This window comes from Emys orbicularis, chromosome 18 (assembly GCF_028017835.1).
Source record: "Emys orbicularis isolate rEmyOrb1 chromosome 18, rEmyOrb1.hap1, whole genome shotgun sequence".
NCBI classification, from domain to species: Eukaryota; Metazoa; Chordata; order Testudines; family Emydidae; genus Emys; species Emys orbicularis.
Window position 1 is genome coordinate 20679468 of NC_088700.1, and position 12961 is coordinate 20692428.

Sequence of the window (12961 nt, forward strand, 5' to 3'; positions counted from 1 at the left end):
CATGTGCTGCTCCTAAATCCCAAGCAGCAGTGTTTGGCTAGGAATTGAGGAGAGCTCTTAAAATGCTTAGGGCATTTGCCACGTGCTCCATCAGAGCAGCTCCTTCACGGATCCAGTTCCTGCTCCCTTTAAAAAGCCGAGTGGGGCTCTTGTTTGTTGGTGATGAACAAGCTGAGAGTGGATCTCTTTCTGCTGTTGCCACCGGGCGAGCACTTCACTCCTCTCTCCTGCTGGTCAGCTGTCATCTCACAGGACAGTTTAATCATGCAGGAGGCATGATCGACCAAAGCATGTGGCAGGGAGCCAGCTTTCTTCCATATCCTCCCGTCGGGATCATAGATGAACACGCCATCTTCTTTACTCATGCGTCGCAGCGATCCGCCTCCTGTGATATAGAGTCTAGAGTGGAGCACAGCGATGCTGAACTGGCAGCAGCCAAAGGGGGATAGTGTTAGCGTGGTCCACTGGTCAGTCATCGGGCAGTAATGTTCTGTCTCGTTCACTTGAATCCATTCCTCTGCCTGCAACGAACCAGATCACTGATTTGCTACATGACCGCTTGGGTGGATGGTACTGTAGCACTGGACTCTTTCAATCTAACGATCCCCCACCCAATGAGTGATGCCAGTGTCTTAAGACATGGTTAAAGGCAAATTGTGTTCTTAAACCATTTGCCCACCAGGGGGCTCAGGGGGCCTCATTCACAGTTGAAATGTAGCAGTTAATTTAAAAGCATCCTAAGAACCCCATGTGAAACACCAAAGTGGTATCAGAAAATGGCTCTGAAGAGGGGTCGTTCCTCTCTGGGAAATGGAGAAGGGCTCTTTCAGCTCCTAGGTACACTTGCTTTTTCCTGCATTCCTAGTTCTGGTCTGTCCCCATTAGATTTAAGGCACGAGGGGGAGCCCCTGAATGGTGGGTTGTGTTGTGTCATGTCATGGACAGCAGCCAAGATGAAGCTTGGGGGAGAGGAGGGGTCATCCGCAGCTCCATCTCTATCAACCCATCCTCTACATCAAAGGCTCCAAGGGCCAGTGTTTTTGCACCCACCGATTTAACCCACTTAGATACCTGGGTACCTGTCTGAATCTGCAGATCAGGGCACCATGCTGGAATATGCAGGTGGCCAAAACTGAAGGCACAAAACCAGAGGGATCCAGTTAAAGGCAGGCCTGAAAAACTGCCCCACCACTAATGAGTTGTCGGTGTCAGTAATAACACAAACCATGTGTATCCTTCTGCATTGAGCCCCTGCCTATGGAGCTGGAGGCAGAGTGCTTAGGAACACCACAGGAGCTGTCGGTGCAGAATGGTGCATGGCCTGGAGCAGGGTTGCTTGTTACACATTGAATTCTCTTCCCTCCTGGAGGAGTGTGGAGACACTCAGAGAATCCTTTTGACAGGCAGGCTGCCACAGGACAGCGTATTCTAAAAGAAAAGCCCTCACCTATGTTAACCCCCTGCAATGAGTAAAATGGAAAGAGCTTTAGAAACCTGATTTACTTGATAGTTCTCTCTCTTTTATGGCCCTCATTACCGTAGTATCTGAGTGCAGCACGATTGCTAATGTATTTATCCTCACGACATCCCTGGGGGGCAGGGCAGTGCTATTCTCCCCATTGTACAGATGGGGAACTGAGGCACAGAGAAACTTAGGCCTGGTCTACACCTAAAAATTAGCTTGAGCTAGCTCCATCGCTCAGGGCTGTAGAAACTTTGTGCTCTGTGTGATGTAGTTAGGTCGACCTGACCTCCACTGTTAACACAGCTAGGTGACAAAAGAATTCTTCTGTCAACATAGGTACCGTCTCTCAGAAATGGACAAACCCCTTCCTTCGATGTAGGAAGCATCTACGCCACAGCGGCACCCTAGCTGCAGCTCCCAGCTGTGCCGCTATAGCTGCTGTAGCGTAGACATGGGCTAAGTGACTTGTCCAAGGAAGTCTGACAGAGCAGGGACTTGAATCCAGGCTAGCTCCCTATCCACTGGACCATCCTTCCTCTCTCTCTTCTGCTTGCTTTCTGCATTTCTCTCGGCACGCATGAGGAGAATCGGCTCGTCCGTTTCACTCCTGCATTAGGATGTGACTGCAAAGGAATGATGATTTGGCTTTTAAAACATTTCCATTGATGCTGTAAATATTCTTGATATTGGTAGTAACTAGGATTTGATTAGAACAGGGCAGCAACTCATGAAAACAATTGTATGGACCTAGGCATTTGTACAGGCTTATTGGCCTGTTCACCACTGCATTAGTACCCTGCAAGACTGAAATCCATTGAAATTAATGAAGTTTACAGTGTCATCAAACTAGAATAATACAGTCCTGCATCTGGGGCACCATCTGGCCATTTCTAAGAACAAATCCCAACTTACAGCGTTTAAAGTCCTGCCTCCAATACAGAGGATCCTGTCTCTGACTGCAGCCATTCCATGGTCACACCGGGCGAAGGTCATGGCACGGTTAGCGATCCAGCGCCGGAGGCGAGGGAGGTAGCTGTATGTGTCCCTCAAGGTCTTGCCAGCAGAAAAGCCCCCTGGAGGAGAGAAGCGAGGAGAGAATCCCTCTGCCCTGCTAAAGCTGTTCTCATCAGAGGCTCACAGCACTCTGCAAACAGGCATTAAGGGAGCCTTGCCAGCCATCTCTGCCTATGTCATGGTGAGGGGAAAGTGTTCCAGCTACATATGCAGCCTTGCCAAGGTGCTGTACCCTGAAGACCCAGCTGTCCCTCCTGTGGGGAGGGGCTTCCTCACCAGAAAGGGCAGGACCTTGTTACAAGTGGCGTGTGCCAGATGAGCATCCAAAAGTCTGGAGGTATTAAAATCAAACCTCTTGGATGTGAAAAGTGTCTCCTGCAAACAGGTTTTCCCCCCCATGAGATTTTATGGTGGCACGTGGGGTATTTCCAACCCGACCAGGAACAGCCTCTCTTGGGGGATCTGCTTCCACCGGGCACCAGGACGTGCAGAGATGCACAAAAGTGGCTATTTAAAAAGAAATCTGTTGAAACATCTTTCAAGTTTCGCCTGATTCTTGAATCTGAGCCAGTTCCTGTTCTCTAACCGTTCCCTGGCTCTAAGACACCCCTCACGTGGGTATCTCAGGGCTGCAGTAGACCAGCTTCCTCTCTTTGAGGCAGGAGGCTAGTGTTTGACAGGGCACACCCCTTCATGCTCACTGAACTGAAGAATGCAGACAGAGTCTCTGAGTTAAAGATAAGGGAGGACAGGAGGTCAAATGTGGCTGACACAACACTTAACTCCAGGTTTTCCAGATTGTGTGTAAACACTCTCCACCCCCACGCTGTCTGCTTGGATACAGCACGTTTTGTTTGAAGCTCTCATACCAGCACTGCATGCGGAATTGTTCAGTATGATTGGACAGAGCTGTGCATAAGACCCCACGGGCTAGTACTGTGAATGGGATTGTGTGATGGGGCTGCCTATGATAGCGGGGGACTAGACTCAATGACCCAGTCCTATGTTCCTTTCTAACTTCACTGAGACATAACCATGGGATGTCAGCACTTCACCGGGTTTTTAATGCATTCGTTCTCACGACACCCTGGGAGGGAGGGGAGCATCTTTATCCTCATTGTACAGATGGGAAACCGACACAGAGGCTAAGTGACTTGCCTAAGCTCCTGCAGGAAGTCTGTGGTGGAGCAAAGAATTGAATCCCAGTCTCTCAAGCCCAAGGCTAGTGCCCGAACCACTGGGCCATCCTTCCGACCTATGTCAGCCAGTCACTCTGGCTAATCCAGGAGCCTTGCACTGGATCCAGGGTTTAAGAGGTGCCATTTCAGATGGGCTTTTATGCTTATTTGGACACTAAGGTAGAACTGATCTCAGAGTCTTACGCTTCAGTGTCCTTCTCCTAAGATACCACAGTGTAATTATATATTAAATGCACCATGCAAATTGCACAGTTAAAATCAAATCAAGGAGGTCCGGGAACTCGATCCCAATGAGCATTTCTAGCCTTAAAATCGATGAAAGTCAAAAACCAAAGGTTCCTACTGCAGTGTCAAATCATCTTATAGCACACAAGCAATACCTTGAATGTCATTATGTTAATGATGCGCTTTCTTTTGACATGAGACAGGACTAGCGATGACTGTACATTATACTACGTGTCCAAGTTAGCAATTGCTGAAGGAACCCTTAATTTTTGTATTTCCGGATGCGTTTAATACATTGCATTAGGTAGTTGTGTCATAGGCGGGGCTGGTAGAATTGCCTATTATTGTGGGTGCCCAACACTTCCCATTTATAAGACTTGTTTATAACTTTGCCAAACGTTAAGTGGTTGAACTGAAATTTTTCCATGACAGGTGTCTGCCTCAGGCTGAACCTTTTTTTGGAAAATTCCAACCAGAACAGTGTAGCCGTTTCCAAGATTGAGGCTAGGGGAAAATACATTGTTTGGCCATGTTAAAAAAAATTCTGGCCGCTTTTTCTTTGAAAAATTCTAGTGTCCCCAGGCTTTGGGGCAGGGGATGAATGAGGCAGGGGGTCCTGTGGAAAAAATAGTATGTGATCATGTAATTAAAGAATGTATGGAAGTGCTTACGCACAAAGGGACTGAATTAGGGTTGCCCAGGCAACCTTAATTTTGGCATTTTCTAACTTTTGAGTGTTTGACTTTGCAACCTTAGTAACGTTCTTTTACCAGGGCGTGGGCGTGCAATTAGTAAATCATATTGCAATAGTGCCCATGGTCCACATAAGGCCTGGGGCCTCATTGTGCCAGGCGCTGTACAGAAACATCAGATAGCCCTTGCCCTGCAGAACTTACACTTTAGTTACTTTGTGTGCTTTGTTGCCTAGGCTGAGCGTTCCAGAACAGTGCAGGGGTGTTAGCCCCACATCTTCCATTCAAATACACGTCACATGTATGGCTAAACATGCGGCAGTGCTTTGGAAATCTCACCCTAGTTTGCTTTCTTAAAGGAAAGCAGCTGGAATTTGGCCAAGACACCACGGTCAAAATTCCTGGTCTGACAAAACGTGCAATGGGATGTTTGACTGCAGCTGGCCAAGATCCTATTGTAAGTCTTCTCTGCAAGACGCTGCCCTCTGATGTAACGGCTGGCATTGGTTCAGGAGGAGGAGCACCACTTATTGATTCACCAGCCCCATACAGCACTATGGATTTCCCTGGTCAATCGCCCATCCAAGCACTGTCCTGATACAGTCTTACTTGACTGTAAGGTTACCGGTAAAAGCAAAGTAGCTACATGAGTTCCAAGAGCCGCGTCACCTGAAATGTAGAGGATTCCCTTGTGGATGGTGCCTGCATGATCAGCCACTGGCACTGGGAAGGGAGCAGCGCACTCCCACGTGTTCTGCGCAGGCTGGTATGCTTCCATGGTGTTGGTGAGCTTCCCCAGCAGCGTCCCGCCGCCCACAGCCAGGATGCAATCAGACAGCACATCCGCGTGGAAGCGCGTTCGCCTCTCCAGCATGCTGGAGACCTGGAGCCATGACATGTCACGGGGATCAAAGCGGAACACCTAGGATCACAATAGAGGGAACAGTGGTCACTGCGCCAGGCAGTGAGCTAGCCAGGCTGGTGGGAGACAGGCATGGCTTTAAGAACTGCTATGCACTGCACTCACGGGGTGTGACTGCAATTGTGTAGATGTGCCTGATCTAGCTTTAATCGGCCTAGCCTGGGTACCAGAGCAGTGAGGCTGCAGCTTCACGGGCTTTAATGTGGGTTGTACAAGACTGCCTAGAGCCCTGGATAATTACTCGGGCAGCTGGCCCATGCCTAAGCCTGTGTTGCTACAGCTTCACTACTCCAATTCATAAGCTAGCTAGATTAGAATGAGCACAGTACGTCTACATGTGCTGCAGGCACACCCCGGGATTCCAGGGTAGCCCCCCTTTCAGCTGAGAGGGCTAATACAGCCCAACCTGAATGGTTCCTTTAAATGGCACTTGGTGTGCCCCAAGTCTAAACAAACCTGTACAGCTTTGTCTGCATACAGGACCTAAATGCTATAGAGCTTTTCTAAATGTGTGTGGGTAAGATCTACGCAACGCCCCCTCCACAAAGTTACATCTCGGGCCACAGCGAAAGCTGCGTGTGTTTCTTGAGCTACTTATTTAAACAGGGCAAGTGATAAGAACCTGGTACAAGGCTCTATGCTGTAGCATGACAGAGATGGGCTGTCTCGGGAATCCCACCTGAGCCATGGGAAACTACCACCGAGGGGGCTGTCAGAACAAGGCTTCCAGCTGGAAACCCGTGTGATCCTCCTTACTGAGCAGAACTTGGCTTGATCTTGGGTAAAGTTATACAGTAGCCAGGCTGGCATGTTAATTCACTCCTGGTTGTTAACAACTCTCTGCTGAAGACACAGCACTGCTATCACCCTCTGTCCTCTTGCCACCACCTGACCAGCGCTTCGTCCCAGCCTGGTCTGAGGCTTCCCATCTCCTGGGTAGAGCTGACCCTTTTGGGTGGTGTTGAAGGGACTAGACCAGAAGAGCCTCTGGGATGCTGGTAGCACTGTGCTGCTTCCTGCAGCCTCCCTAACCCCCCCCCATTAAGTCTGATAGGGGGGCAGAGTTTGCCAGAGACCCTGGGAGGCAACCAGTTTGGGCTCTAAGCACAAAGTGACATTTAGCAAGTGGGGCGCTGAGCCCCACCTGGGCTAATACTCTCTAGCTAACCCCTGAAACAATGGTGTCTTACTTCCAAGGCAGGGGCAAGACATTGGAGCTGGGGCATGTATGGGGGTGGGGGAATATTCACCCTTCATGGGCAAGAGAAATGGAGGCGCTTCTTTTAAGGAGAGTCGAACTGTAACTCTTGCCATTGCTAGAGCGATTCTTGTGGCAGAGGGGATGGTCTGAATATGATCCTGTTTCAGTGGGACTGGGTCAGGCAGCAGAACTCAAAGGCCATGAGGATTGATGGATGTGGGCCGGTGTTCTTCTACTTCAGGTATTGGAGGTTGGCCTGGTTTGGGGCTGGCGTACAAGGGTTTCTGATGCGATCCACGGAAGCGGAATATACTAAACCGAGATGGAGAGTTTGACTGGCCTAATTTGTCTCCTAAAGGACGTGGTGGGAGCCCCGTCCCCAGAGGGATTTTAAAGCTGGACAGAGCACTAGGAAATACTGTGTAGGAGCAGACCTGCCCTGGGCAGCCTGGAGGAGATGACTCCGTTCCGATCTCAAAAACGACTTCTCCTCTTATACCTCTCCAGGAGAGTGACGAGTGAGTCAACCCGGTCATCACAGCACTGCTCAGGATGGCTGCAGAGTAAACTGGAGGGAGACCGTTGGCGTGCCAGGCAGCTCTTAAGTCTCTGCAGGGCCATTTGTCTCTGCCGTGTTCAAGGCCAGCGCTTTCCAATGAATGTTAGGCAGCTAAATAAGGGGTCTGGGTTTTTTTCAGTTACACTGGACACCTACGACCCCCACTGACTTCAGTGGGAGTTGTGAAAGCTCAGCGCCTCTGAACATTGACTTTCGGTACCTAGTGGGGAAATTGGCCTTAGCTCATCTGAGCCTGCGTGGGTACAGAACTCCCTTCGAGCACTTGATTCCCTCTAACCTAAAGCGCCTTACCTCGTTTGAAGGATGTTTCCCTGCGGGATCAAATCTGGACTGGCCGCCGATGACAAAGAGGAAGTTATTGATCACAGCTACACAGTGGTTGTAGACAGGTGTGGCGAGTTCACCTATCTTTCTCCATGCACTGCAGCTCTCATCTGCAGCCCACATGTCTCTGCAGACTCTGTTGTCCGTGGTTCTGCCACCAAGAATCAGCAGCATAGAGGAGCTGGAGCGGCTGCTTGTGTGTTGAGTCTGCAGGACTGGCTGAGCATACAGCTGGGAGTGGTAGATTAGAGCCTCCTGGAGGTACCTATGGCACTCCGAGTCTGTCCTCATAATGGGTGTTTCCTGCACGTATCTCTGCAGATCCCGCAGAGGAATGAGAGGAAATCGGATTCGCCTTAAAATATCTGCCGCTCCTTTCAGCCTCGCGCTGTCATGCAGCAGCCAGCTTACAGCAGCGTTGAATAGCTCCAGCTCGGTGCACCCTGCCATGTCTGTCTTGTCTAAGATTTCACACAGGGTCTCTTTGTCCAGCTCCTTCATGCACTGAGGATCAGTCAGTATCTGTCTGTAGTGCTGCCCTACGTGGTACATGGCTTTCTGTCTCAACTCTTCTGGACCAAGCCTCCTAGCGATGTTGAGTGTGTCCAGGCAGTTCTTGTGATTCAGGCCGTCCTCCAGAAACTGAAAGCACAGCTTGATCACTTCCCGGACGAGAAGGGTTTCTGCCGCCTTGAACGTCTCTTCGACGTTCTGTAGGGAGAGTTCCAGTTTGTTGGAGTAAATGAAGTTGAGAACATTCCTCAGCCCCCCAGCGCTGATGGCTTTCAGCTGCACGTTCGCATTGGGGCTCCCGGCATGTGTCGAGTTTCCAACAAACAGGATCTTGCAGTAATTGCTCGCTGAAGCCAAAATGATCTTGTGCGCTGGAAAGCGAACCCCATCTGCCTCCAGCGTTACATCACACAGCGCGTTCTGTGAGCGGAGGCTGCATGCTCTGTCCAGGAGTTTAGCCAGGTATGTGTCCGATGTGAGAGATTGGCTCGGAGTGCTGAGCGACATCCCTCTGAAAGCTGCCTTGTGACCAGGAGGGATGCAGGAATCTCTCTGCAGGTGTCTATAAGGAGTGACTCCTTCCCCCCATGTAGGGGTTTTCAGTGGAGCCTTCAGTCTCACTCCTTGGGGAGCTGGGTCTGTCGGACTCTTCCGAACCCTGTCTTATCGTCGGCAGGAGCACCAAGTGCTGTGTGCTCAGCAGAGGAGACCGATCCACAGCTAGTGGTACTATCACTCGCGTCCGTCTGTAGCGTTCCTTTTGGGCTACTATATGAGCAGGTCACTTGAGTGGCAGGCAGCAAACAGTCCTTCCTTCTCTTCTCTATCTGCCAATTATTCATTCACACAAAGGCGCCCAGTCTCCTCCAGCTCCCATGCTACGCCTGATTGACTTGTATTGGCCAGGTACTCGTTTTCATCTGGGCAAGTCTGGGCATGTCGCCCTCCCTTTTTCAATCCGTGATCAAACAAAATTCTTTCTTTGCAGGGCTGGCATTGGCCAGTTTGCTTAAGTTGCTGTCTTGAAGCTGCAGTAAATACACCCTGGGGGGTGGACAGCCACTAGCCTTGTGCAGTTTGAGAATTCAGTTCGGGATAGTTTGTGTGAGAGACTATACAACAGCTGAAGTGCGTTAGTCTGAGACTCACGTAGGGCCGAGACCAGATCTGGAACGAGATGGGAGAGCTAACGAGGCACAAAGACCCAGGGGGCCTGTTGCGGACGCTGGGTGTTGCAGAGAAGGGGACTCTCCCGCAGCCAGCGAAGAGATGGTGATGGTTTTGCTGATCTAATGACTAGGCAGGTGGAGAGCTGTGATCTTTACTACAGCCTGGCTCAGACTGGCATGCAGCCTTTTAGATCTATTACCCTGTCCACACCCCCTGATCTCCTTACGCCTTCTCTGGCTGGTCTCTCAGCTTGAGTTCTTTGGGGTCGCTCTGGGTAGTGCAGCCATTTTGCTATTGGCAGCCCAGCGTAACTCTGTCTTTCTGCCTGACAGGAGTGTTCTACAACTCGACTGGGATGGCGCCGTGTTACGACATATACAAGCAGTACAGAAAATGTTCTGACCCGACTGGCTGTGGCATCGGCCCAGATGCCGAGGCGTGGGACTATCAGGTACTCTGCGTGGAGGAATCAGTGGACTTTAATACAGATCCTCCCCCTTTCCATCTTGACCGTTCCCATTTCCATCACAGGCTTGTACCGAGATCAACTTAACCTTCAGCAGCAACAACGTGACCGACATGTTCCCTGAAATCCCGTTCACCGAGGCTATGAGACAGCAGTACTGCTTCAACAAATGGCTCGTGCACCCGCAAAGGGACTGGTTGCAAACAATGTTCTGGGGCAGCGGTAAGCTGCATGTTGCTGTTTATTCCTTTGCATCATCTGTGTATTTCCCCACCACGGTCCCTGCATTTTGGGCTGGAGACCGGGATAGCATTAAGGGGAAGGGCTGGCTCAGTTATAATGAATATACACACACATCATGGGTGGCAAGTGATTCGTACAGTTGCAGCTGTTCTCTTATTTAAGGACTGCAGCCAAATCAACCAGGCTCTAGTCTCTCCTCCCGTTTCCCTAATGCTCCCCCGCTGCAACTCCCCTCTACGACCATAACTCTGCCCTATCCTCTCTCCTGCCCCAACCCCCTCTCCTAACTCTGCCTCCTCCCTCCCTGTTGATTCTTGCACCAACACAGCAGACTGGCCCCAGTAAAGCGTGGAGGCAGGTCATGCTTGGGGTGGAGCTGGAGCTGGACAAGACTGGCTTCTTTCTGGAAGAATGAGCAGCAATGTCTTCTTGGCACAGCTTCCTTTCCACCTCCCCCTCTGAGCATCTGCTCTTCATGTACATGTTGTTAGAGGGGAGGTGGTGGCAGAGTCTAGGAGAAGCCTGGCTTTCTGTAATCAGCCCATACTGTACTTCACTTAAACAAGTGGAAAACCAAAGTGACTGCCAAGAACTTTTTTAATTTTCCACTGTCGTTTGCACACTCTGAAGCAGCTAAACAGGTTTTGGTAAATGGACAGGAGAGCAAAGGGGCCCCTCAGATATCATCTGTATGAATTTCAGACCTGAAAGCTGCAAGCAACATCATATTTTCGAATGGAGACTTGGATCCATGGGCAGGCGGTGGCGTAAGTATCTACCTCGCTGTGGGCTGAGCACAGGTGTGAGATACCCCAGTTCTTAACCTGGCTGACCTCACCCTTTCTGTCTAGTGTTAACAGACCCCCTTAGGCTGCTTCATGGAAATGCCGAATGGCTACAGAGCAGGCAGCAGTTGCTCATGTCCATCCTGTTCAATAGGTATCTTTGCTCTGCTGAACTCTTTGGCAGCCCCAGAACACTTGTGGCAAATGGTAAGTTAGTCTATCAGGAAGGCTGCTTCTTTCTGCCAAAGAGGGGATTTGATTATATTGGCTGTGCTGCAGCAAAGCCCACTTCGTTTTAGACATAACAGCTCTTTGCACTAGCGTCTGCTGGTTCAGAATTTGGTGAAATAGAACTAGACCCAGCTGTTGCTGTAGCACCCCCCACTCCAGCTCCAGTTGCTCCAACTTCTTCCCAGCAATAACACCCTAACTTCTAGTTGCTGAAGATCAGATTTGTGCAAACTAAAAATGAATTCATTCTTCCCAACAACCTGAGGTAGCCATGGTAACGCCTGAAAGGCTCGTGGTTCTGGTCAGATCTGTTTTATTGGGGAAATAAGCCTGGCCATAAACGTTGACGCTTTTCAGCTGTAATGGAGGAAATGTCAATTTCATTTAAGAAAACACATTTGACTGAGTGGGAGGAAAACAAGGGCTTATGATGATCTTGACACACCTGTACCTGTCCTGCTAGTGACTATGTCAGGGTCCTGTTGCCTTTCCTGGCTCTGTCTTTAATTTTTAAAGCCCTACTTCAACACACTTGTCTGGTATAAGGAGTTTGACTTGCACATTTTATTGTTCCAGATAAAGAGTAACCTCAGTTCCTCACTAATTGCGATAACCATTAAGGGAGGCGCTCATCATCTGGATCTCCGGTATGTAGCCTGTAACCATAAGCCTTTGCTTACGGCCTCCCTGTTGGCCTGGGTGATCCCAGCAATGAAAACCAACAGTAACCTCAGCAGGAGACAGCCCACCAAGCACCGTGGGCACTAAGCTGCTGAAACGCTGTTTTGGAAGAAGAGCCGTCCCCTTACCCAACTCAGTGCTCTGCCTCTCCTTGAGCATGGAAATGGTGTTTGGTTCATAGCTGCTGTTTTACCGTGTTCACTTGGTCTCATCACTGAGGAAGGGCCCTCTTGAGCAGGGCTTGTGCCAAGTTGTTCTCCGTGGAAGCTCCTTTCCAGAAAAGTGCTTTCTTTCTCCCCAGTAGGGCCAGCGCTCTGCCCCAGTAACCCGACAACCTATATGCAGTGCACACTGCAACATACCACCACTCAAGCTTTCCTTCCTTAGTTAGATGCTGGATGGCCTGGAGCACTGAGGACAGTGGTGTGCCTTCCATCCTGAGCTACCCAATCTCAGGGAGAGCCCATTACTCCCTTTCCTGCAGGCATACTGACCACCTCCCCACTATTACTTTGGTTTGTACTGTAACTTATTTCTCAGGGTTACACACTACTAGAATGGTTTAAAGCTGCATAGTAGAATGGTAAGCAGGCGGTATGTCTACAATCTTGTTCTCTGTGGCTGGAGCTATCCCCCGCACAAGAGGGGAAGCCCTCCTATGACAAATGTTTTATGTAAGGAAACTAGATCCTTTGCACCTCAGCTAGCTAGACTGTGACTCTTGAGCATGGCTGTATGCTCATGCTGGGATATGGACAACTAACGATTGTATATGCTTGGCATTCCCTACAGAGGCTATAATCCAGCTGATCCTCCATCTGTCACAGATGCACGCAAGCTCGAAGCAAGGATTATCCATAACTGGGTGACATCTGCTAGGATTGAGGGAGCCTGGGAGAAGATGTCTGCGGGTATATCACCGTGAAGATATCCATCCAGCCGTCAGCAGGAATGTTGTGCTGCTAGTGTGTGTACCAGAAAGCACGAGGGTGGCAGCCATAGGAGCTACTTGTGCACGGACCATTTGATGAAAATGTCAGTTCAAATGGCTCTACCACGGTGATAAAAATTCGCCTGTCTAAAGTGTCCTGTGGGTCAGTCAAGTCTGTCAAAAGAAAACGAGTAGGCCACATCCATTGACTGAAGGCAATAGCACTTTGCACTAGTCACGTGCTTACCTGCATTGTATCAAAGATGTAATTGTAAAGGGAGAAGGAGAGAATAAAAGCTTGCCTGCCAGTGTTAGACCA

The 12961-nt window shown here is 49.9% G+C and overlaps 2 protein-coding genes across 2 annotated transcripts in view; one reads left to right on the top strand and one right to left on the bottom strand.

Moving 5' to 3' along the window:
* The window catches only part of DPP7 (dipeptidyl peptidase 7), a 32555-nt gene extending 19594 nt beyond the window's left edge, over positions 1–12961 (top strand). Inside the window, exons 9-13 of the mRNA XM_065418829.1 lie at positions 9638–9756; positions 9837–9993; positions 10717–10781; positions 11607–11677; positions 12504–12961. Of these exons, the coding sequence (XP_065274901.1) occupies positions 9638–9756; positions 9837–9993; positions 10717–10781; positions 11607–11677; positions 12504–12636 (545 nt within the window). The 3' untranslated portion in view covers positions 12637–12961. The remainder of the gene's footprint in view (positions 1–9637; positions 9757–9836; positions 9994–10716; positions 10782–11606; positions 11678–12503) is intronic.
* On the bottom strand, positions 129–8642 carry LOC135891133 (kelch-like protein 13). The gene is made up of 4 exons (XM_065418615.1): positions 7590–8642; positions 5265–5517; positions 2378–2538; positions 129–521 (listed from the first exon to the last, which is right to left on the bottom strand). The coding sequence occupies exons 1-4, from the start codon at positions 8640–8642 to the stop codon at positions 129–131; spliced, it is 1860 nt and encodes a 619-aa protein (XP_065274687.1).